Raw genomic sequence first — 24,211 nt, forward strand, 5'->3', positions numbered from 1 at the left:
ATTAAAGATAATGATTGAACTATACAATGCAACAAGTTCTTTCTTTTAATATCCATATAAATGTAGATAAGCATGTATTAACTAAATGATATTTGGCTACATTTCACAAGTAAAATAAAATATATTATGATATTCAGGAATATACACAATATAAGTTAAAATCATGCCACACAATGATACAAGCACTACACAAATATTGAAAACACACACACACACACACACACACACACACACACACACACACACACACACCCCACATAATGCAATAACGCACATAATGAAATTAATGTTGTAAAATAAGACCTATTGTCGAGGCGTTCAATTATCATACCTAAAACTACTCCTCAGCTTGATAAGGATAAATCTTTCAATGTTATCCTCCATACCATTAGACCACTATGATAAGACTCGCCGTTCTTGCACTCTTCCTGAGTTACGCTATATGCGACTCGTTTATTTCACTGAGGTTGTCCCCAACCCCAGCCCCAGGATGTAACTATCGTGGTACCTATTACCCCTCGGTGTGGTTTAACCCCACCCCCTGTGAACGCTGTCAGTGCACCACCAGTGGAGAGGTGATGTGCTTCACTATTCCTTGTTTACATACCCTATGTGCGGACCCCGTTATTGAAAAGGATCAATGTTGCCCCAGGTGCCCCAACGGTAAATATTGAATAAGCAGGCTCTAAGGGCTGTATCTAGTTTTATTGTTTTTTACTACTACATGTATCTGTTGCCAGTAAGTTATGATAATTTGCTTTTGCGTTGCCACAATGACCCAGCGCAACATATTTTGAATATTTCATATATTTGACAAATGTGAGATATATATATATATATATATATATATATATATATATATATATATATATAGGTACTTGACATGGTTTGCGGGTCATGATCCATAAACATGGGTTGTGGGACCTTGCATTTGTGGTAGGCTTATTACAAAAGGAAACGCATTTTTAGGAATAGTTTTTGATGAAGAAGCCAAATATAAGATGAATATAAAGATTACTCATATTTGGTTTCAAAGTTATAGATAACGTTGTGGGTCACCACATTGTGGGTATACATACCCACAGTGATATATAGTAGATAATATATATAACATACTTGTGGGTAGGAACCCACAAACCATGTCATGGCAATATATATATAGATTCTTTATGGGATATATCCCACAAACCATGTATGGGTGCTAAAACAATGATATATAGCATACAGCTGAATATGATTTGTATAGGAGCACAAAATACAAAATATCATTTTATAAGACTTATATATATATAGGCTTTTTTAACCCTTTCGCTGCCACGTCAAAAAAGACGTTATTACGCTTCAGTGCCAAGCATGACGTTATCAAATTCATGTTTTGACGTAACAATCTGACACAACGCGCCGTACCATTTTTTAGCGTTGCGGGATGCAGTTTTGTGTTTAATCAATAATTTCTAATGTTATTATCGAAAACAATGGCTTTTTATCTTTTTCTCTGTCATTTCAAATAAGACGTTACGCCATTCTTTTTTTTTCTTTCTTTTTTAAGCGTCGCCAAATGAAAAAGAAATGTAAAGAAAACCACGTCTTTCAAAAAATATGAATTACTTCATAAATGATGCATGTTCACAATCTTTAACAAATACGTGCAGTTTTTAAAATAATCACGTTCTTATCCTGTCAATCTTAATTATAATCCACGCATACATGTGAATTTTTTATCATTGAAATTACATGTAGTTCTATAAGATATAATGCATATATCTCTTATTTCTTTGTTTGCACATATATGAGACATAAATTTCACGATAAAAAAGCTATCTTATTCCTGAGAGAGAGAGAGAGAGAGAGAGAGAGAGAGAGAGAGAGAGAGTTTGTTTAAGTAGGTTGACTTAAACAAATCATAAATTATCGGATTTCTTTTTTGATAACCTAATGACATGCAATGCAAACTTAATCATGTTTTTCACACCAGAAATTCCCTCAAATTGTGAAAAATGGAACTGATGGGGCGGGATTATCAAATAGTTATCACGAAAGTATATGGTCTAAATAGCAATAACTAAGTTTTTCCCACGAATAATTTGAACATTTATTTTTAAAACATCTTCATTCGGCCTCGCACCGTATGGGATTTACTGACCATGTACAAACCATATTAGATTAACATTAAACTATATGTGTAATTAAGCAAAGCACCAAATGTTTTAAAGCGATTTTATATAACCAACTTACATTGTTTTAGAGCCTGTATGCATCATTAATACGATATTTTTGTAACAATCATTGTCATTAATAGCGGATAATTTTCAAAAACTAATTAATTAGTATAACGCAAATATGTTAGTGGTCAAGAGGCGGGTATTGCTGGCTGCAGCTGTAAAGGTTTATCATGATGCAGTTTAAGAAATTCGCAAAAGGAATTGGTTTTTACTGTGTGTTAGATATGCAGACAGACAGACAAAGAATGACAGTGCTAGATTGGTAAGCAATTCCTTGTTCGTTTTAATAATCATTTCTATGAAATCGCGCAAGCATAAACGTCCATCCAAGTTTATGCTCGTAAAGTCATTTGGGGGAAATTTCGAATCACCCCGCGTTCCGTGTTTTAGAAAGTGTGGTGTATCGCACTGCAATGTACAAAACACGAACAAATGAAACTCTCCAACAGTCACCACCTGCAATGTAATTTACATAGGCGTCGGAATCGGAGGGGGGAGGGCTAAGGGGGGCTTAGCACCCACCCCACCATTTTTGCAAAGTTAGACCTAACCATTAGGCACATAGCATCATAAAAGGTTAGCCTCCCCCCCCCCCCCCCCACTCTTTCTCGCAGGAAACATATTTGTTCCTAAATTTACCTTGAAATGATTAAATTATTGAGAAGTTGAAGTCATAGGCATACTATCCCCCCCCCCACCCCCCCGGATTAGGAATTTCATGATGTGGGAAATTTTTTTATTTTGGTAGGTAAGATTGTTTTGGAAGTATAGGTATAGTACTACCCCCCCCCCCCCCACGGATATTTTGGGAATTAGTTTTTTATCATTTTTTTTTGCTTGTCAATATTTTTTAGGATTAGTCTAGCCCCCCCCCCCCCCCCCCACTCACTTTCAAATTGCTTCCAACGCCATGCAGTGATTTTTATATAGAGAGTTTAAAGAAGAAATGACATACATTAATAAATTATTTTGTTATTAAAATATTCTCGCTAACCTCAGTAAAGAGAATTTATGTGATGAAAACGCTGCTCAATATTCATTTCTCATTACACTGTATGCTATTGCTTTATTCAGCGAGAAAATTGATATATTGTATGTTTGTTACCGCATGCGCGGATCCAGAAAACATTTCCAGGGGGTGTCCGAGGGATAATTTTGTTTTCCAATGTTGGAGAGGGGTTTTGAGGCCTATTTCGGGAATTTTGCTATATAATCTTTTTAATTTGATTTCCCAAGAGGTGGAAGGAATAGTCCATGCACCCCCTTCTAGGTCCGCACATGAACGAGTATGATCTTTCTGTTGGACCAAAACAACGAACTGTATTAAACATGCGTATTTACACATATTTTACAATCAAGTTGAACAAAAACTGTTATTCAAAATACCCCAAATGACTTTAATGATTTCGTAAATAGAATAATATATAGGCTTATCGTGAAATTTTTAAAGCTGCTATGTTCGATTTTATACGATGGCTATGCTAAGTATGAGTATCATAATAGACATTGCAGTAGTTTTCCAGGTACATTAAGCCATATTTTATTGAAAAAGTGATGTACACAATTTATTTACAAAAACAAACGACATAAATTGTATTGATTTCTTTCGTCTCATAATAAAATTCGCTGCTGAGGTCAAGGCGGGTATGGTTGTATTACGACTTTGAAAAAATTTCAAATCAAAAATAAACGTCGGTACATTTTATTCACTAATATTTGGGGAAGTGTTTTGTATACATGTACAATCGATACATCACATGCGGGTTGAATAAACCCAATCATTCGGGAACAAAACCAAGCGGTTCCCGTTTCTAAACATTCCCAAGATGGAGTTGGTTTGTTTTGTTTTTTGTTTTCTCATACAGAAATTTTTTATGTACTTTAAATAATACAAACTTTGAAAGGAGACGGATTTTGTTTGTGTAAATAGGCATTTGTCTAATAAATTTGGTCTGTATAGAAAAATATTTGATACTCCCATAGCCAAAAAAAACCGGACTATGCACAGGGGCTCGTCACGAAGTTTTTTCAACCTTCTATATATACCACCTCTATACTATAAAATACAAAAAAGTGTATTTTATAGTATAGAGGTGGTATATATAGAAGGTTGAAAAAACTTCGTGACGAGCCCCTGTGGTTAGAGCTAAGAAGGGTTGTGCACTGAAGTCTTAATCTCGAACACGGTCGAAGCATCACCATTATCTCCAAATAAGTTATTACATGCAGTTCTTGTTTTTCTGTCCAAAGATTCAGTATTGTTCTTTTACATGCATGAAAACTACAGTAAAATGTCACCAGATGGAATTTTTTTTAATGTTGATCATTTGGCTAAAATTTTGTTCTAGGATCATATCAAAGTAATTTTTTCAGTGCCCCATTCCTCCTTATTTGGCATATCGCAGTTTATATTGCCGTTCATTAACCCTCTGGCTGCGACGTAAGCGTGCAAATATACTAACGTCACTGCGACAATTAAACGACGTCATAAAATTTTTGACGTTATTCGGCGGAAATAATTTTGCGCTCGATTGTATTACATAAAGTGCCCGTTCCAGTCATATCTTATCTTTTATTTTATAATTTCATTTATTTTAACGCTTTGTACTTTTTCTAACTATAGTTAGTATTTTGTGGCCCTCGCCACTTGAGAAATTTTAAGCATCAGAACTGAAATAATGAAATCAATTTTTAAATAATTCCTTTCGTTTCTTACTAATTAATTTTACGATATATAGAGACGGAAATCTGACGATCGTTAAGCATAAAGAAATTGCTACATCAAGTCGGTATATTCTAAAATTAAAAAAAAAACAAGAAAAAAGATAACAGATTGATGTTTTTATTTATTCCTCAAATTGTCTAGTTGTATGAAATGTGACAAAACATTTCAAACACAGGCCGATGCCGCAGGATGCGCACCACGTTCTAATTTTGCTTTTGCAGATGACGCATACTTTTCTTTTTCTGCCTAGAAATCAGATGACAAAATGTTGTTATTATTAAGTTTGTCGTTATTTAGTTGCTGCATGGACATAATTATACCAGAGTATTATAATTAATTATTTTCGATATCGATTCTAAGGGTGTTTATCATCAAGTTGTTCTATGAAGTGCCTCTCTGTCAGTCTTGCTTGAGCGGACAGACTTGGCCTTCCAGCAAGGCGCCTGGGTTGCCGAAAATTTCCAACATTACAAGTCCCAAGCAAACTCCAATTTGAAAGTCCATCCTGTTCATTTTAGTCCGTAGACCTCTATTTTGCCTGTATATGATGTACGCATTGGCTGAAAAAAATCAGTAAGCTTTATTGTATTGTGATTATTAAAGAAAATGGCCGGGCTGGCAAATTTTTGTCAATGTTTTACTACAATAGAACTTAAATTTATCTGTATACATATAACATTGCATGTGCGCCAACCATAGCATTATTTGTAATCTGTATAGCGAGTTTTTAAATCAATTTTTGTTTCCGTTAAATTTCTGTTAAATACTACCGTTTAATCGCATGCAATTAGATACATAAATTACATGTCTCTGATGTAATATTTAAGTATACACAATATATTAAAAGGATATTATAATAATATAAGGAAGGTTATTGCAAAATTGAAAATCAGTAAATCGAAGTGAGTTTTGATCAATTATCTGGTTTGTCGCATCAATACGAAGATGTGCATTAAAAATGTGTTTGCTTTGTTCATATTTAGTCTGCAATGTTTAAGTACTGAGTCCATGCACATGTCGCCTGATGACTTTTGACCCCCGTATTGATACGTGTAGGTAATGCCTTCAAAATTATCTTAGATTCACGGATTTTACGCCCCTACAACTGTTTGGTTGACACGTACAATTTACCACATTCTAAAAATCTTTACCACTAAACTGTTCTTATAATAGCAGTTTGAGAACATGGGATTATGTTTAACTTATAATGGACATAGATACAGTGTATAGACTGTTGTGGGCTTTTAACTCAGGTGTTAGTCCAGTGATTCTTTATTTTGCTTTAAAAAGTTGATTTGTAGTATGAAACCTACAAATGACTCTCAGAAGGAGGTTGAACAGGATCCGTTTCCACATTTTGTTGGACCTTATGTCAGGATCATAGAGCTCCAAACTTTTATCGGACAGGTCGACACCACCCATCTTTTGGTTGTACACGCAGTTGACTGCCGGTATTTGGATTTCAACTCCCCGGGCATTGTGTGTCGCAATAACGCTGTAATATATGCTCACATAAATTTCCTTTATTGGAACAGTTTTATTTATGAATGGAATGCGTATGAAGCTGTTTTATTATGAATTATAAATTTGATAAATTATTTTACTCTTTAAAATCGCCATAATCATCTAATGATTTATAGTATAAATTTACTTGGGCTGGGATAGCGTGGACATAAATGTTACGGTTTTCCTGTCACCATAACAAAGTGCCATAATGGGTCCGCTTTGCTTTACTAGTGACTCTCCACGCTGCAACTTTAAATTCTTTAAAGACTTGGGCATTCCTTTTCTGTAGACCCTGACAGTGCCAGTCATGTAGGTGTCTTTATCAAAGAGGGAAGAGCAGAGAGCCGGGCTCGTGAAATAGTTGTCACACACGAGGTGGTGATATCTGTACAAATATGGTTCCATCAGTTGCATCACCACCTCATACCCTACACCGTGGACACTCCTAGCTGCACCACCCTGTCTACCTATTGACAAATTATTTACAGTAAATACATTAAGAGTTTATGTCGGGGGGGGGGGGGGGGGTTGTTCATAAATTTTGCGATTGGACAACAAACTCTGTTAGTTGGTTTCATAAGCATTGTATGATATAAAAGGTTTAGCGAATGTAAAGTATGCCAGTGTTCCGTAGCATTTAATACAGACAGGAAAGCAAGCTAAACGCGACTATATCTCTAACGTATATAAAAGATCCAAGTTGATAACCAGTTTTGTTGAGAAGATGTAAAACAAGAGGGGGAAAACGCAAATTTTCTTAACTTTTGAGTATTGAAAGAGGTGAAACGTTAAATTAAAACATCCATAAAAGGAATCAACACATAAAATTATAATCGCCGAATTTGTACAATAATCGGTATTTTCCTTATCGAGAGATTACGAGATTTCTTGGGAATTAGCGCAACATTCGCTGTATTTTCCACATTCAGTTCAGTTAATAGCATAACAATATCATTTATTATTCTCCCCTCTAAATCTTTAGCATGCATACTTTCTCCAATCAGAACATATTTCTATATTCCTAAACTGACCACCGCTGAAGTAAACTCTCATTTATTCCCATGCGCAAATCTGTTTATTGTTAAGTAATTACATTATCTCTATTATTCACCAGTATGCATGTAAATGGACGCCATTGGTCTTCAATCATCACTTTCGATTATTTTAAGAATAATTTCCTACAGCTTCAATCTTATTAAAATCAGATGTTAGATACGCCCGATATTTTTTTTTATTTTAATGTATATTTTTTCAAATTGCCATAGGCCCAAATAGGCCCTGTGGCACTTAACGTAGATATTCAAATAGGCCCAAATAGGCCCTGTGGCACTTAACGTAGATATTCAAATAGGCCCTGTGGCACAGAAATGGTTAAGGGAATTTGTTTTATAAAAGTAACCGAAGAATTACTAACGACTTGTCTCCTAATGGCAACAGTGTATAGTATGGGGCATTCCTGAAAAGGTGGCAGATTTTTTTACTACATGTAATGCACTGAACAGAGCACCCAGTGATGCACTGAAGAAATTTACTTTGTAAACCCCTTGAAATAAAAAGATATAGATACTGTGCTTATGAATCACAGACTTATGTAATTTAAGTCAGAAGCAGCATGCAAAGCATGCTTTGAAATGATCATATACTAGTATATGTTAATGCATCTCAGGAAGAAGTTTGGTCTGTGTACCCCTTTTGATAAGATGAACATAGATCAAAACATTGTCCTTAACCGGTGTCAAAGATAAAAAAATAAAATGTCTTCAAATACATTGTTTTCTAAGTTTGGTTTCTATAATTATCTTCAAAGAGAATATGGTAACAGACCAGAAAACCTCTTCACTAAAATCATTGACGACTAAAGTGTCAAATGCCATTGGTTTGAAACTACTTGTAAAAATTAAGGTGTGAACAACTTATCTCGGTTATAGCTTAGGCCACATCAAAATGTCCTATACGCTTTTCCTTGTGACTTTGTATTAGGGTAATACCCCAAATCATTATTTTCCTTGTCACCTTGTCCATGTACTACCACGTCTAGGTCATGACGAATCCCTACATGACCATGACCATCTCTGTGTCAAATAAAGGCAGCAGCAAATGCATAACCCCCACCAAAAATATTGCTATGGCATAGCAATCCATCCTCAACACTTGTAATGTAGACACAGATTAACAGACAGACAAGGTAAATCCTTTATACCATGATACCTTTATTTGCAGAGGTAAAACAATATTAATAAGGGAACACTTTTGTCAGTTAAAGATTATATATTCTATTTCTCAAAGTTAGAAAAATGTGTCATGCATGATTTCAAACACAAGACATGTATATATATGTGAACATTCTTGATAGCTGTAATAGTAGTAGCATTTGAAAATTGTTCACAGAGAGACAAACAGAAAGCTACACAAACAGATCATCGCATACACTCTTCTGGTCTATGGCCAGCAGAGCTAAAACCCACAGGTGTCATGAGAAATTGAACGTCACAGATGTCCTCTGCAAACATAAGGGGAAATATACACTTCATGTAAATATTAGATATTAATATGATTGTCCTTTTTTAAAACGTTAAGTATTCTAAATTACATTGTAATATACTTTTAAAATATATGCAATACATATTTCAATCATGTTCACTTGACCTTAAACATAAAAGTAACACATAAGAAATTACAACATCTTATTGCTGATATTAAGATTTTAAAACGAATAAAAACTAAACCATGAGGTTACACCACAGGTACACATGTTGCAGATGGGAAGCAGAGAGAGTAATACAGATATAACACATACACATTCAATCTTCAATCTAAAACATGAAGCATACAGACGACTCTTGTTTATAAATAAGTCCAGGGTATTTCATGAGGAGATAATCTTCCAATTACTGTTTAAATTTAAAGGGTTTATTACAGAATCATTTGTTACTGCAAGACCAAACGTCCTAAATTTGCATCCTCATCTTCCGCCATTACGTTTAACGTGGGCTCATTGGAATCAGCTTTCGTATCTGCTGATTAAGTCTCAGCATATGTTGCATTTTACTCTTTTTCTGATGAATACTTCTATCAGCAAGAAATTTGCAATTGTTTTTTTACTTTCAGTGCTTCTGCCTCTCTTGATACACTTTAATCTTTAAAGTCCATATAAAATTCAAATGTCCTATTCCATTGTCCATTTTTTCTTTGATGGTAATGTGGTGCATGATGGTTTATCCACTGATTCTATACCACTTGGGACATAATCCTTGTGTTCTTCAATAGAATCTGTGAATCAAATATAAGAAAGGTTCAGTGAATTAAATTCTACAATTGTACATGTAAGTTAAAATAATAGTGTACGCAACACATTTTCATAACATGCTAGTGCTTGGTATTCAATTTGTATACACACTATGCTGCAGTAAATTGTGACCACATCTTTCAAGTAATAATGCTTTAATGTTTAAAAACTAAAAAATGATCTGCGATCACATATCAATGTATATATTTAAGAAATAAACAACGTTATTTAGTGAACATGGCGTTATGAATAGCAATTGCTCTGTTGGCATATTCCATGATGCAAGCTAGCGCATCATGGAAAATATGCCAGCAGAGCAGTTGCTATTCATAACGCCATGTTCACTAAATAATCGTTGTTTATTACTTATATTTGCATTTTACCACTCGCAAATACCCTGTATTAGCCTAGACCTTGACATTTAGCTATTACATCAAAAGTAAGCATTCAGACTGTAATGTATCTTTTTAATTCACATAGATTTGTTAACAGAATCAATGATATGTTATAACAGTAATTCCTTTAAAATGTTATCAAAAACATGTTTTAATATTACATGTAAATACGTCAATTTTAATGGAGTTGGAGAAAAACACATGATGTATTGTATAGTGGTTTTAATCTATAACGTCATGGAAAAGTATATATAACGTTACACCTTTATGACGTCATAGTATACTGACAGAGCAATTGCGATTATAGAGAAATAATTGCAGCTCCTCCGTATGGGCTTACAGTGGGAAAGAACAATGGAAATGCAAATATTTGCATATAAACATATGTCTAAACTTGCAATATATATATGTACGCATATGAACAGTCAAATATCTGACCTCAAAGACACAAAAAAATGTTTGCAAATAAACAGATAACTAAACTCAAAGACACAGTAATAAACTATAGGAAAAATGTTAGAACAAATAATCTCTGACAGTGACCTACAATTCATGAATAGACACAAACATTTATACATGAAAGAGATTCAAAAACCACAAGCATTCCCATACATATTTTTCATTGTACATATGTAAAAACTCAATATGTATGGACGCATATATCCAGTATACAAATGTCAATTAAGTAAACTCAAAGACACAAAAACTCATGAACAATCAACTGAAAAATGTTAGAATAAGAAATATATGATGATAACCCACAATTCATGAACAGACACAAACAGGTATACATATACATGACAATGTCCCACAATCCATAAACAGACCCAAACATGTATATACAAGACAATGACCCACAATCCATGAACAGACACCAACATTTTTTTTACAGTACAATAGTTCATCAAACAAATTAGGTAACATTTTCTCCAGCATTCTATCATACTAATATCAAAACTCTTGTGACAAAAATCAAATTAGAAATTACATGTTAATCATATATGTAAGTAATGGAAATAAAAGATTAATGTGAACAATTGAAGATCTTTATAGGAACATGGTTACAGTAACATTTTTTTCTAGACTAAATGCTCATAGTATTACATTTAATCATATGTACTAGAGTTTATAACTGCGTAAACATTACATGTAATTTGTATATAATTTGTTATTGTATGGATTTTACATGTTTATCAAAAACAACAGTTGAATTTTTATTGAACCTGTTATTTTCCACAGGATTCGATGTTGGGATGAGATGTTAGTAGTGTTTGGCTGGGATGTTCGGTAATGAAAAAAATGTAGAAATACAGATAAATTATTAATCTTGTAAGCCAATAAGTCATTTTTGTATACCCTTAAGATGAAGCAGCTAGGATTAACAACTAGGCAATTGTTAATAAAAAGATTTCTGCAAGTATCTTAATTTGTACATTTTTTTTATCAAACTATGCCATTAATTTATCACATTAATTTTGAAGATCATTTAGAGCTAATATTATATGTTTATCATGAACATCATTTATCCTTTCCTCTGGTGTATCATTCCTATCGTATCTTGCATGTACACTTTTCAATGTACATGTATAACATGCGTCAATCCTATCATATCGTGCGTGGTTTCTATCCTATCATTTTATTATCATGTTAAATTCATTGCGGATACAGTATAACAGAGAACCAAAAATTAACATAAAGATCAAATATCTAACTCAAAGTCACAAGAAAAATGTTTGAGCAAACATTCTATGAGAGTGACCCACATCCCATGAACAGACAAAAACATTTATATATATGACAGCACTCCAAAAGCAATGAGCATTCACATATATATCTTTGAATTTACAAATGTCTGAACTCAATATGTATGAATGCATATACACAATTGACTAAACTTGAAGACACAAAAAACACATAAACAAATAACATGAAAAATGTTTAAACAAACAATATATGATAGTGACCCACAATCCATGAACACTGATACAAACATATATATATGGTACCCAGATCAATATTTTTTACAATCTTATACTATCATATCATTTATCAGACCTATTGATCAAGCATACAGATCTATCATCATGCACAAATCCAGTAGTACCGAGTGTTAATCCTAGAAAGTTTATCATTTAACTTCACGGTTTTTCTGTGTATCCTATTATGTTAATCATATCGTTCCTTTCCATAAGCAAGTCATTTTACTTGGAAGTTACATGTTGTTCAATACGCCGTTAAAGCAAATATTTATTGATCAGTAAACTCAAAAACATAAAAACTCATGAACAATCAACTGAAAAATGTTAAAATAAGAAATCTTCAACAATGACCCACAATCCATGAACAGATCGACGCCAACATGTAACATATTTAAACAATAAAATGCTTTCTATAGTGATTCATTCGGGATATGAAGGTAGTGACATTGCAGGAAAAATACATAACCCGCTAAATAACCAGCATTAGCGGGTTATGTAAATTTTTCCTGCAATGATCGCTACCTTCATAACCTGCATGAATCATCAAAGAAAGCATTTTATTGTTTATATTAACATCTTTCTTTAACTAATTAATAAATTGATTATGAAAAGTTAGTAAAATTTACTAAATTACTGTTAACGTACACATGTACGTTAGCTAAAAGAAACAGCCAAATCGTCTCCTGTGAGACTTTCAGTCTGACATCATCATGATTATTTCATGCAGTCCGTGATTTTACTTAGGTCGCTGTAGGTTCAGATCAATCGATAAACAGGGCGTGTTAATTTCAGTCCTGTCACTTTCAGCCGCTGTAGATTTCGACCAATAGTTAAATGGGGCGTGTAGATTTCAGTCTGGCTGTTTCTATAGAGCTATGAATTAACTATAACCTTTCGTAAGAAATTGAGGAAATTATACTTAAAGTTTGTAGATGTAAATATACGACAATGACCCACAATCCATGAACAGATACAAACATGTATATACATGACAATGACCCACAATCCATGAACAGACACAAACATGTATATACAGTTCAATAATTCATCAAACAAATTAGATACAATTTTCTCCAGCATTCTATCATACTAATATCAAAATGCTTGAGACCAAAATTAAATAAGAAATTACTTTGCTATGTAAACAAATCTTTTGTTTTAATTTTGAATGTTGAAGCAAAAATTCCAGTTATAGACCTAAAATGAATGTATTAAATGTTAGGAACTGTTTTTTTATTCTTAAAATGAATAAAATGATAGACAAATCAGCTTGAAAAAGACTTGTATATTGAACCTATGTAAATAAAAAAATAGGGCACAATCCTGGTTTACATGACAAAGAATTGTGAGCTCTGTATCTTGCTTGTAACTCAATGACTGACTCTCAAATTTCATTTGATCATTAGAAATATATCCTAAAGCATTGTAAATAATGAAAACAGAAAAACAAAATTTGACCAAAATCATGACAGTGCCCCTTTAAAATATTTGCATATATACAAATGTATAAACTCAAAGACACAAAAAAGTCATGAACAAACTACCTGGTACAGGAGAAATAATACAAAACTTAACCTACGATAGTGACCCACAATCCATGAACAGACACAAGCATGTATATATATGACAGTGATACACAATCCATGAACAGACACAAACATGTATATATGACAGTGAACCACAATCCATGAACAGACACAAACATGTATATATGACATTGAACCACAATCCATGAACAGACACAAACATGTATTAGTATAGCAACCTTAGAACTATAAGCATTCACATATATATACATATACATGCAAACACAAATAAAACTCAAAGAAATGGAACACCTCAACTGCCTTATGTAGATAATGCCCATAATATGCTGATAGTTCAACATTTCATGCTGATCATCAATCAACATTACATACTGATACATCAAGTGAACTTTACATGCTGATACTTCTTCATTATATGATAATTTATCAATTATCATTACATGCTGATAGTATAACATTACATGCTGATAATTTTTTATTATATGATTATACCTAGTATTCACTATATGCTGATATTTCATAAAATGATGGTATTACAGTATGCGGTGATTCTAAATTCGCTATAAGCAGCAGGATCGTGATTCGATAAAACTCAGGGATATTACTAAGGAGAGAATAGACTAAATTCAAGCTACATTGTACCCAACAATTTAAACAAGCTTCTTTTATGCTTATTTCCTTATATAAATATGGACACCCCATTGGTTATTATCAAAACTTATATTCCCAATACTAGGGCTTGTGCCATTCAGCTGAAACTGGATGCTGGAGGGAATGGGGGCACCATCACTTTTGATTACATTTGTTGGAACTTGCGCCGAAATCTCTGTGTGTCAAACAACTCCATAGTCCCCTTATTGTAACTCGTCTTTGTTTAGGCGCCTTCAAATTGGATGCCAATTTTATGAGTATGTTTTATGTTGTAGGTTGATTGTTTTAATTCTGCAGGCAGGCGCCTTCAAATTTATTTTACCCCCTTTGGATTGGGCATTCTACGCCATTAAATAGCAATTTTACTTTCTGTCTTAAGGAAATCAGAGCATGAGCAATCATCCATTAGATCCCAGCGCTTCTCACAAACTATCTTTTATTTAAGGGGGGGGGGGGTGGTGGTGGTGGTGGCAGTCCTACCCCTCAATCACAAGTCAACAAGTAAATATAAAATAGGGAATGGGGGGGGATCCCGTATTTTACAATATTTCATCTATTGATCTACATATGATCGAATTTCCATTTTCATAAAATTATTGTAAAACTACATACAAAGGATAGAGCATTGCGTCCTCCAGATTGCAATATCTTACATGAAGTCAGATGCTAGGGACTACGTGCGCTGTTGAAACTGATTTTAGCAGTAACTGTACTGTTGAAAAAAATTAGTGCTTACATTGTCCACTCCTTTACGTGGATCTCCAGGGAAAGCCCACCCATAAATCTGATGTAACCTGAATGACAGAAGTCTTTGTTTAGGTGCTATGAATACTTTTAGCGGTCCACTTTGACCAAGCGCCATAAACTTGGGTTCACTTCAGAATGCACATTTTTGGACAAAAAATCCCCTGGGGTACCTGGAACCCCCTGATTTGTATGCACTGATGGGGAGCGCCAATGGTTTTCCCAAGCAGGCTTTCTTTAAATATAAAATGACTCTGTTAAAGGACAACACATAATCAAGTGGTATTATCTGTTGAGTATCTTGATCTATTAAACTAGTCTCAGTGGACCTTAGTAATATCTGATCAATCTCCGAAACAGAGAAAAAGCCCTGTGTTAAAAACTTGTCAGGCATCAATGAGTTCTGAATTTTAATGTATTTCAATCTCAAGATGACCCTTCCCTATTTTTAGAATCACCGCAGAGTGAAGTACCATCACATAATGAAGAAGTATCAGCATGTAACAAAGAACTATCATCATATAAAGACAAAGTATCAGCTTGTAATGTTAAAGTTTCAGCATGTGATGTTGAAGTATCATCATGTAAATTAATGTTGAAGTATCATCATCCTCCACATAAGGTAGTTGAGGCGTTATGTACAAAGACACTAAAACCTCATGAACAAACAATCTGTTAGAATGACCCACATCCCATGAACAGACAAAAGCATGTATATATGACAGCAACCCAAAAATCATTAGCATTCACATATATATTTGCACTTACACAAATTTCTAAAGTCAAAGACACAAAATAGGCGTGAACAAACTACAGGAAAAATGTTAGAACAACCAATCCATGACAGTGATCCACATCCCATGAACAGACACATACATGTAGATATGAGAGCAACCCAAAAACCATGAGCATTCACATATATATCTTTGACTAAATATGTATGCATGCATATGCACAAATGTCTAAACTCAAAGACACAAAAACCCATGAACAATCCACAGAAAAAATTGCAGAACAAAAACTCTATGACAGTGACCCACAATCCATGAACAGACACAAACGTATATATATACGAGGGTTGTCCGAAAAGTTCGTGGACACATGTAATTTTTTTCAAAATAGAAGCGCCATTTTCAGGAAGGTATTATAATATAATTGTAATAAAGAGCATAATAATGTATACTTTTGTAATGGAGTTATAAATGTATATACATTGCCTATACAGGCCGCACAGCCCAGTATGACGTTAAATTATAATGACGTAGTACTGGGTTTATTGAGAGTAATATGCCGCATTCACCGTTTGGTCAGAAGGTACAATCGCATATTCCATCAACATATCACTTGTGCCACTTGTGGATAAGTTTCCTTAATCGTTTCATTCATTTCAGTTTTTTACTTCAGTTGACAAAATTTTTTTCTTGCCAGCGGTCAGATGAAGTTGCTTTTTCATGCGTTTTAAAAGACATATTCTTGCCGTAATATCTTTTAAATGTCCTCTGCTGGTTTGAAAATATTTTTAAATGATGTATGAAAATAATGTACACAATACAGACTACATCACAATAGAAGATTATGAAAACAGTAAATATACATATCTAAAAACTCAATTACAAAGTTTGGACAATTTTTGCGCTGGGACGTGCATACTTTCTGCGAGCCTTTGATACATTAAAATTTTACTTTATTTCTATAGAAAACAATAAAGACCACTTTGGTTTGATCTGAAATTTTATGACAAAGATTTAGATATATAATATGAATAAATTAACCCATTTAAAATGATAAAAATGCTATTGTCCACGAACATATTTGGACAACCCTGGTATATATAGTATATATATATGACAATGACCTACAATCCATGAACAGACACAAACATGTATGTGTGACAATGACCTGCATTTAATCCATGAACAGACACATATATGAAAATGACCCACAATCCATGAACAGACACAAACATGTATATATGACAATGACCCCCATTTAATCCACGAACAGACACAAACATATACCGGTATATATATATATTTATATATATATGACAATGACCCACAATCCATGAACAGACACAAACATATATATATATGACAATGACCCACGTTTAATCTATGAACAGACACAAATACATATATTTGACAGTGACCCAAAAACCATGAGCAATCACACAGTTATATGTTTGCATATACACAATGTCACAAAGACACAAAAAAAATCATGAACAATCTACAGGGAAAATGTCAGAACAAACAATTCCATTTCAGAGAAAAAGCTGTCATTGTCAAAGTTAAGGATAAAGGCTGATTAAAAAGTGGTGACAAAATATAACTAAAACAATAATAAAATTAAGAATCCTCGACACCCTGTGACTTCTACTTTTAAGACAATACATCACATCATGGCAATTTCAACGCGATGTGAAACAGTTTATATCGCCAATAATTGGTGTTTTAAATATCTCTGTGCAGCTATGGGTTTACCCTCAGTCTACCAACCCACAGGTTCTGAGTGTGAATACTGGAGGAGCATTTATTTTAATGAAGAGAAATGAAATTTAAAGTCCCCCCTTAAAAAACTGATTATAAGGGGGTGGGGGGGGGGGGGGGTAATTTTTAAGTCAAAACACATGGTAAAAATCAATATCTTTAATTAAGAAAATGGGCTTGTATGCAGAACTTTTAACAGGTGTTGAGGACCCTCAAATAATGTACCTGCATGTATTACCTTCACTGATACTTCCTTCCAGACAATGCTGATGCTACTACCATTACAAGCTTCTATCTCATATTCTGAAAAGAAATAAAATGATTTGGTGATTAATTAGTACTCGGATGGCATCCTTTAAGGAGGCTGGGTGGTTAATAAATTAACCATCAGATCTTCTTTAATTTTTTTGATATGATTTGTCTAGTTATAAACTATCATTTACAAAAGAAAAAAATCTAAATATTTCAGCTTTAAAATCTTATTACTTTTCTCTATCTTTATACATAGGTCTTCTTATTAAGGAGATAAAAATAGTCCAAAAATTGTTGCGCCAATCGAGTGCTCTTAAAAAGATCCTAGCACTAAACTATGCGGTATATGCAAAACTGCCGCTTCCAAAATGCTCCCTATAGTATACAAAGAACAATCATATTCTAGTGAAGTCCTGCCTTGACAAAAATTCCCTATCATTCAGAATACATGTATTTGTGTAATAAAAATACCTATGCAAGGCTGTTGAACATATTCTGCAACATGGTCCTTTATGACCTGTTGAATCTGTTGAACAAGTATATATGGTAATAATGTGCTGCAACAGATCTTCACTGTTCTGCAGAATCTGTGGAACATCTGGGTGTGCTTCAACAGGATTTGCCTTCAAATTCCTCCCTAGAGTACAGGCAAAGAATAATTGTCAATGAAATTTTAGTTACTTAGTTACTACAGGTCTACTGTAGTTACTGAAATGTTCCCCTATATTTCAGAAAGAGTAACTTAAGGTAATACCTGTAGTAAAATGCCAAAGCTGTTGAACATGTGAAGTTACATGGTCCTGAGTAGACTGTAGTATCAGTTAAGAGCCCATCTTAACTAGTTAGTGGAACATCTACATGAGTTACCATTGTGTCCCTCTCTAGAATGCTCTCTGTTATAAATTTGAAAAAGATTTCATTGTAATTAGAGTTAAGCTTGTAAATCATGTGTTGAAAAAAGTAATGTAGTTAATGAAAAATACCTGTTCATGTCTGACAGCTGATGAATCAGTGCAGTGTTCAGAAGAATCTATGGAACGTGCATCACAGTGCTGCAACAGAGTCCAAAGTCATATTTAATCTCCTACTGTCTATCAATATTCCTCCATGCAAAGAGTCAAAGCTTCCATGGGTAGTTGTTCAACATTAATTTCATAACAGCATTATTTTTGGGCTTGTCTGAGGTTGCATCATTAAATAATGTGCTTTCCAAGCTTTTGGAAGATTCATACTTATCAATGCTGTAAAATAATAATGAAAACAATACTAAGATAAAAAGTCTAATGTTACATATAAACATAAGCATTCATATGATGAAATATTATGGTTATATGAACAATGCATGCGTTATGAAACAACAATACATATCGCAATATAGTGGTAACGATATATGAATCACAATGTATTTTTAAAAAATACACGGGCACCGCAAAGCAGAGCATCCCCTCGCAAAATGAAATGAAATATTTGGGGGGGGGGGATGCATTATTTAGAATATACATGTAATTAAAAATAACAAATAATATTTATCTTCATAAAACCTCTTTAGATCAAAATATTCCTTTCCCCATGCATGCTCTTGGGGGGGGGGGGAGAGGAGGTAATAATTTTTTTTTCTTCATACAAATAAAAACCTGAAACACACTACTATACCAGCTGTATGTTTCTCACATGCTTCTCACACGCTATACAGTTTTTAAAATACGTTCCTAGCATAGCACGGTTTGCTTTTTGTACGATATGATAAATGTTACTCGCACTGCAGGGGTGTGCAATTACCATCGCCCGACGCCCGGGGCTACCGATTTTAGAGGTCGGGCTAGCAAAAACATTAACTGTGGTAGCCCGTCGGGCTAGTAAATCATAACTAGAGTTGGCAAAATATGCCGGTAAATTTGCAGTGTCCTAGTAGGAAAAGTGTATCGTCATTGTTATCACAGAGGCATAATATCTGCTCCTTTTAAGTCATGATAGCCTAAAAATTTCTTAAGCATTTTTTTCTCGTGCTACATTCTTCTGAGAAAAAACACTCTGCTGTAAGTTTCACACTTTGAAGTTTTACCGACAGTGTTGACCTGACCAGTGGCTAGACGAGATAGTCACGCCTCACTGCACATAGCTTCCGTAGTTACCTGTGCAGCTGTTTCAAGTGACATCACTGTAAAATGATTCCTTTTTCTGTAATATGTATTCATTGGCATTTTTAAATATAATTTTTTTTACAGAGAGAGAGAGAGAGAGAGAGAGAGAGAGAGAGATGCATTACAGAGATATTATAAATTTCTGCACTAACTATTCTCATGAACACATTTTAAAGTGACCTGCTTGGTGAATTAAAAAAAAATTCATATTTTGCATATTATTATTTGTGCATTTTCCATTATTTTAAATTAAAATTTACCATTACGTAATTAATTGCATAGTTGTATTTTGTAAATGGAAATTAAACAGGATAAAATGCATGCACACATAGATAGTTGCAGTGATTTTATAGAGTCTGTTCACATTCACAATGTTATGTTTGGGTTTTATTATATAAACGGTACCCAAACCAATTTTGTAACTAAAATGTGAGAGATCAATGAAGTTGAATATTTTTGAACTAGTCTACCACAGAAAACATGCAAGTAATAAATATTTCGTATATTAATAATTACATACTAACTAGTATCATACAGGGTTTTTTTTTTATAAAATGAAATGTCGACATGTCCGAAATAGTCTGGCTAGTAACTTTGAATCTTGGGCTAGTAACTTTGGTACTCCCACTAGCCCCTGGGCTAGTGGCCAAATTTTGTAATTGCACACCCCTGCACTGTATGGTCTTTTTTTCACATGATATGATATCATAATGCTTCCTGTATGAAAAAGTGTATAGAAAAAGTGTTATTCATGTATCTAGCTGCAATAATGTAGCCCTCTCCGATTTTTATATCTGATGTTTACTGAAGAGGGCTACAATTCCACAGGATCTCCGTAATGGTGCTAAATTAAACACGAAACGTTTCTCGCACGAAAGTCGCACGCTTTTTGGGTGTAGTAGTACGTTTCAGGATCTGTAATTAAAGGAGGAAAAAATATCGCTGGGTAGAAATAAAAAGCTGAATTCTTTTTATAATAGAACACATCTACAAGTTTTTTTCTGTAGATTCAAAATAAAACTCTCAATGAAATCTAAACCAGGTGTCTCTGAAATCAGTCTGGGTTGGGCCTACTTTGTTTATACACAGTTGAACTCTCGGCACGTGCTACTCATGCCCGCAGTCTTCGAGAGGTTGACTCATTATATACACAATATAAAAGTCACACAGAGGTGTGAACGATTATCATGATTAAGCACATATATAAATTATTATTGTTTAAGCAATACGGTAGGATATATCCAAATCTTAAGGAATACATGTAATTACACTGACGATAGATGGACCGTAACATTAGCGGGTGAAATGAAATCTCCGGTGAACTATTTCATATACAGTATTATATACTACTTTAGACTCAATCAACAACAAAGACACAGGGTTGCATGTGCTACCGTATATATGCCTCCAGGCTAGGTTACTATCCCCCAGTGAACACCAGTTTGTATACATGGCAGGGAAGTGATAAGCAAACGATCTTTAATCAATCCGGTCGTACAAATTAGTGCATAACAAATATAATTTAAGGAAGAAATGTTCAACAAGTCCCGGGGTTGAGTATTGGGGGACTCTCTACTTGCACCTGTAAACAATACATTTTTATGTATGCAAACGAACAAAAAAGTAATCTAACCGCTCAAGACAAGTTTTCTGAACTCGCAGACTTGTTTCCCATGTACTGTACAGCTGAAGAATGACACTTGCATTCCGAATCGGTGCATGGCAGCCATTTGACATTTCAGCATTACGAATCGGTGCATGGTCAAAAGGCAGCCGTTTGACGTTTCAGCCTAAGAGCGTCCGCCATTTTTTCTTAATTGTACTTTTAGTTCGATAATCTTTGCTTCCTCGTCATATTTTTATAAATATGACCTACTAATTACTGCTAATAAGAAAATATATTCAGTACTTACCCAAGTTACTGCTGTACTCCGCCATTGATATCCAACAATGCATTGCGTGCATCACAAAACCGTTTTGTGGGACACCCCGCTGGATGTTTATAGATAGACAAAATGTTAAAAACTAGTAGCTTTGACGCGATGTTCTAAAAATAGATTTTGAGTTGTGGGACATTTTTCAATATATCCGTGTGGGTCAAAAAAACATTTTTTTTTGTTTTTTATGTTAATAATACCATTTTCAACCTCCCTGTGAATTTTTAACTACATGGTTTATGGGTCAAAATATAGATGACCCATAAACCACCTAAGGATCCCACAACGTGAGTCTGAGGTATATGAAATAACCCACAACACGGATTTGTATAACTATATATATATATATATATATATATATATATATATATATATATATATATCGATCGATCGATCGATCGATCTATCTATCTATCTATCTATCTATCTATCTAGTATAAGTCCACACACGTAGTAACTGTGATGATTTATATTGAACTGTTGTAAGTAGTTGTAAGCTCATAATTGTGAATTTCAGGTGTTAAGTTTTATACAGTCCAACTAGTATGTTAAAATCAAACTATAATAGACGCACAATGATTACAGAAACTAATGAAGCACGTGACTATATTTGTGACTCCTGATGATTTAAAATGAAACTACTTGAGTTTATTTCGGTGTTGTGATTTTTTTAATATATATATATATATATATATATATATATATATATATATATATATATATATATATATATATATATATATATATCGTATCAAGTATTATTTGGCGGTCATATTAAACATTTAACTTAAAATATGATTAAAATACCTGTATAGATTATTTTCATTGATATCTATGAAATAATGAGAAGTTGTAAGCTCATAAGTCATTAAAATAATTCTATTCAATTCTTCTGATTTGTAGAATGCAATACAAACTCCTTTTATATATTTAGGATTATTTTCTCTTCATTTGTTAGTGTGCTAAAACTTGAGATATTGTCTAACAAATTAGGGTTTTTTTTAATAATTTTGCATTCTGGGTTTTTTGTTAGAAAATTGCAAGTATTGCCGCACAAAAATCGATTTCATTTACATTTTTTTAAAAATGAAAATTCGTTAGTTACAAAGTGGTGGTCGGAATATTTGTCAAGTCAATGTTATATGTTATCTAGCATTAGTTATTACAGGTGTTAAGTTTTATACAGTCCAACTAGTATGTTAAAATCAAACTATAATAGACGCACAATGATTACAGAAACTAATGAAGCACGTGACTATATTTGTGATGATATTTATCCTAATTGAAGGGTATATGGTATGTGGCAACGCACTTCGAAAATATTACGCACTTTGAAAAAATTCTGCAAAGTGCGAAAATTTTGGACAAAATTAACGCACTTTGAAAAAAATTTAAAAGTGCGTAATTTTATCAAAGTGCGTTGTAACAGTGATTAAGATAAAATTCAGAGATTCATTCCGTGATAGTTTGCCGAATAATCTGCTTTTCCATTATACAATCACAGACGAAAAGCCTGAATAAGCACGAACCCCGGACTTTATCTACGGCCATACAATATTCTAAATTTTACGTTGTCACCATTCACGGATCAAGAAGACGGAGGGATAGGGTGTCAGAAAATTATAACAGTTCAATTCTTTTAAAATTTATATAGTTAATCTTCAGAAAAAGACTTTCTGCACCCCAACACCTCCACTCAGTGAACAATTACCTACATGGACCCCCCCCCCCCCCCCTCCATTTAAAATTTTCTGGATGCACGCATGGCCATGTACTGTCTTCATAATTTCAGAGTAATGATTAATCTTTTTATTTAATTGCATTGTTGACAGGTTACACCTGCAAAGCTCCAGACGGGCATATTGTCAAAGCCGGGGAGACCTACCATCTGAACAGCTACACTTCCTGTCAGTGTGACACTCACCAGTGGACCTCATTCACGGCTGTCTGCACACATCAGGTTCCCAGCATTCCGTAATGATTACGTCACTTCCGATGTTGATCCACCCCCAGTTCAAACCAGTTGACACAGATTCCATATTGATATATCATCCTATAAATAGCTGATTTATTTTTAAAAACAATGAAGAAAAAAATTGTTCGTTATTATTTTGTTTTATTTATAATACAAATTTGCAATAACAAAATTTCAGGTACACTTTGCTAATTATGCAGATGCATGGTATATTTAGTGAATAGGGTAACGTTATTTGAAAATTGTCCTAAAAAATAGGTTCAAAGTTCTATACAAAATTGCTAAATATCATATCATAGATATTATACTCTTCAATGTATATAGTATTTGAGATTAATAACTAAATCTTATATCAGACAAGT

General features: G+C 33.7%; 2 protein-coding genes and 1 pseudogene across 2 annotated transcripts; 1 reads left to right on the top strand and 2 right to left on the bottom strand.

The window, feature by feature from the left end:
- The first annotated feature begins 364 nt into the window (after positions 1–364).
- Positions 365–23,975, top strand: LOC128162750 (brorin-like). The gene is made up of 2 exons (XM_052826104.1): positions 365–663; positions 23,707–23,975. Exons 1-2 carry the CDS (start codon positions 399–401, stop codon positions 23,850–23,852), a joined length of 411 nt encoding a protein of 136 aa, XP_052682064.1. The 5' UTR covers positions 365–398; the 3' UTR covers positions 23,853–23,975.
- On the bottom strand, positions 4,609–6,966 carry LOC128162746 (piggyBac transposable element-derived protein 4-like). The gene is made up of 3 exons (XM_052826102.1): positions 6,599–6,966; positions 6,261–6,442; positions 4,609–5,507 (listed from the first exon to the last, which is right to left on the bottom strand). Exons 1-3 carry the CDS (start codon positions 6,865–6,867, stop codon positions 5,347–5,349), a joined length of 612 nt encoding a protein of 203 aa, XP_052682062.1. The 5' UTR covers positions 6,868–6,966; the 3' UTR covers positions 4,609–5,346.
- On the bottom strand, positions 8,644–18,629 carry LOC128162749 (uncharacterized; annotated as a pseudogene).
- Positions 23,976–24,211: the final 236 nt, after the last annotated feature.

Source organism: Crassostrea angulata, chromosome 9 (genome assembly GCF_025612915.1).
Source record: "Crassostrea angulata isolate pt1a10 chromosome 9, ASM2561291v2, whole genome shotgun sequence".
Taxonomy (NCBI): Eukaryota; Metazoa; Mollusca; class Bivalvia; order Ostreida; family Ostreidae; genus Magallana; species Magallana angulata.

What these genes read in the sequence shown, in the direction of transcription:
- LOC128162746 (XM_052826102.1), bottom strand. Translation starts at nt 6,867, where the DNA reads ATGCAACTGATGGAACCATATTTGTACAGATATCACCACCTCGTGTGT. An exon ending in TCCACGCTATCCCAGCCCAA is followed by an intron (nt 6,443 to 6,598) that starts GTAAATTTATAC and finishes CATATATTACAG; the next exon opens with CGTTATTGCGACACACAATG. An exon ending in CCTCCTTCTGAGAGTCATTT is followed by an intron (nt 5,508 to 6,260) that starts GTAGGTTTCATA and finishes GATTTTTTTCAG; the next exon opens with CCAATGCGTACATCATATAC.
- LOC128162750 (XM_052826104.1), top strand. Translation starts at nt 399, where the DNA reads ATGATAAGACTCGCCGTTCTTGCACTCTTCCTGAGTTACGCTATATGC. An exon ending in TTGCCCCAGGTGCCCCAACG is followed by an intron (nt 664 to 23,706) that starts GTAAATATTGAA and finishes CATTGTTGACAG; the next exon opens with GTTACACCTGCAAAGCTCCA.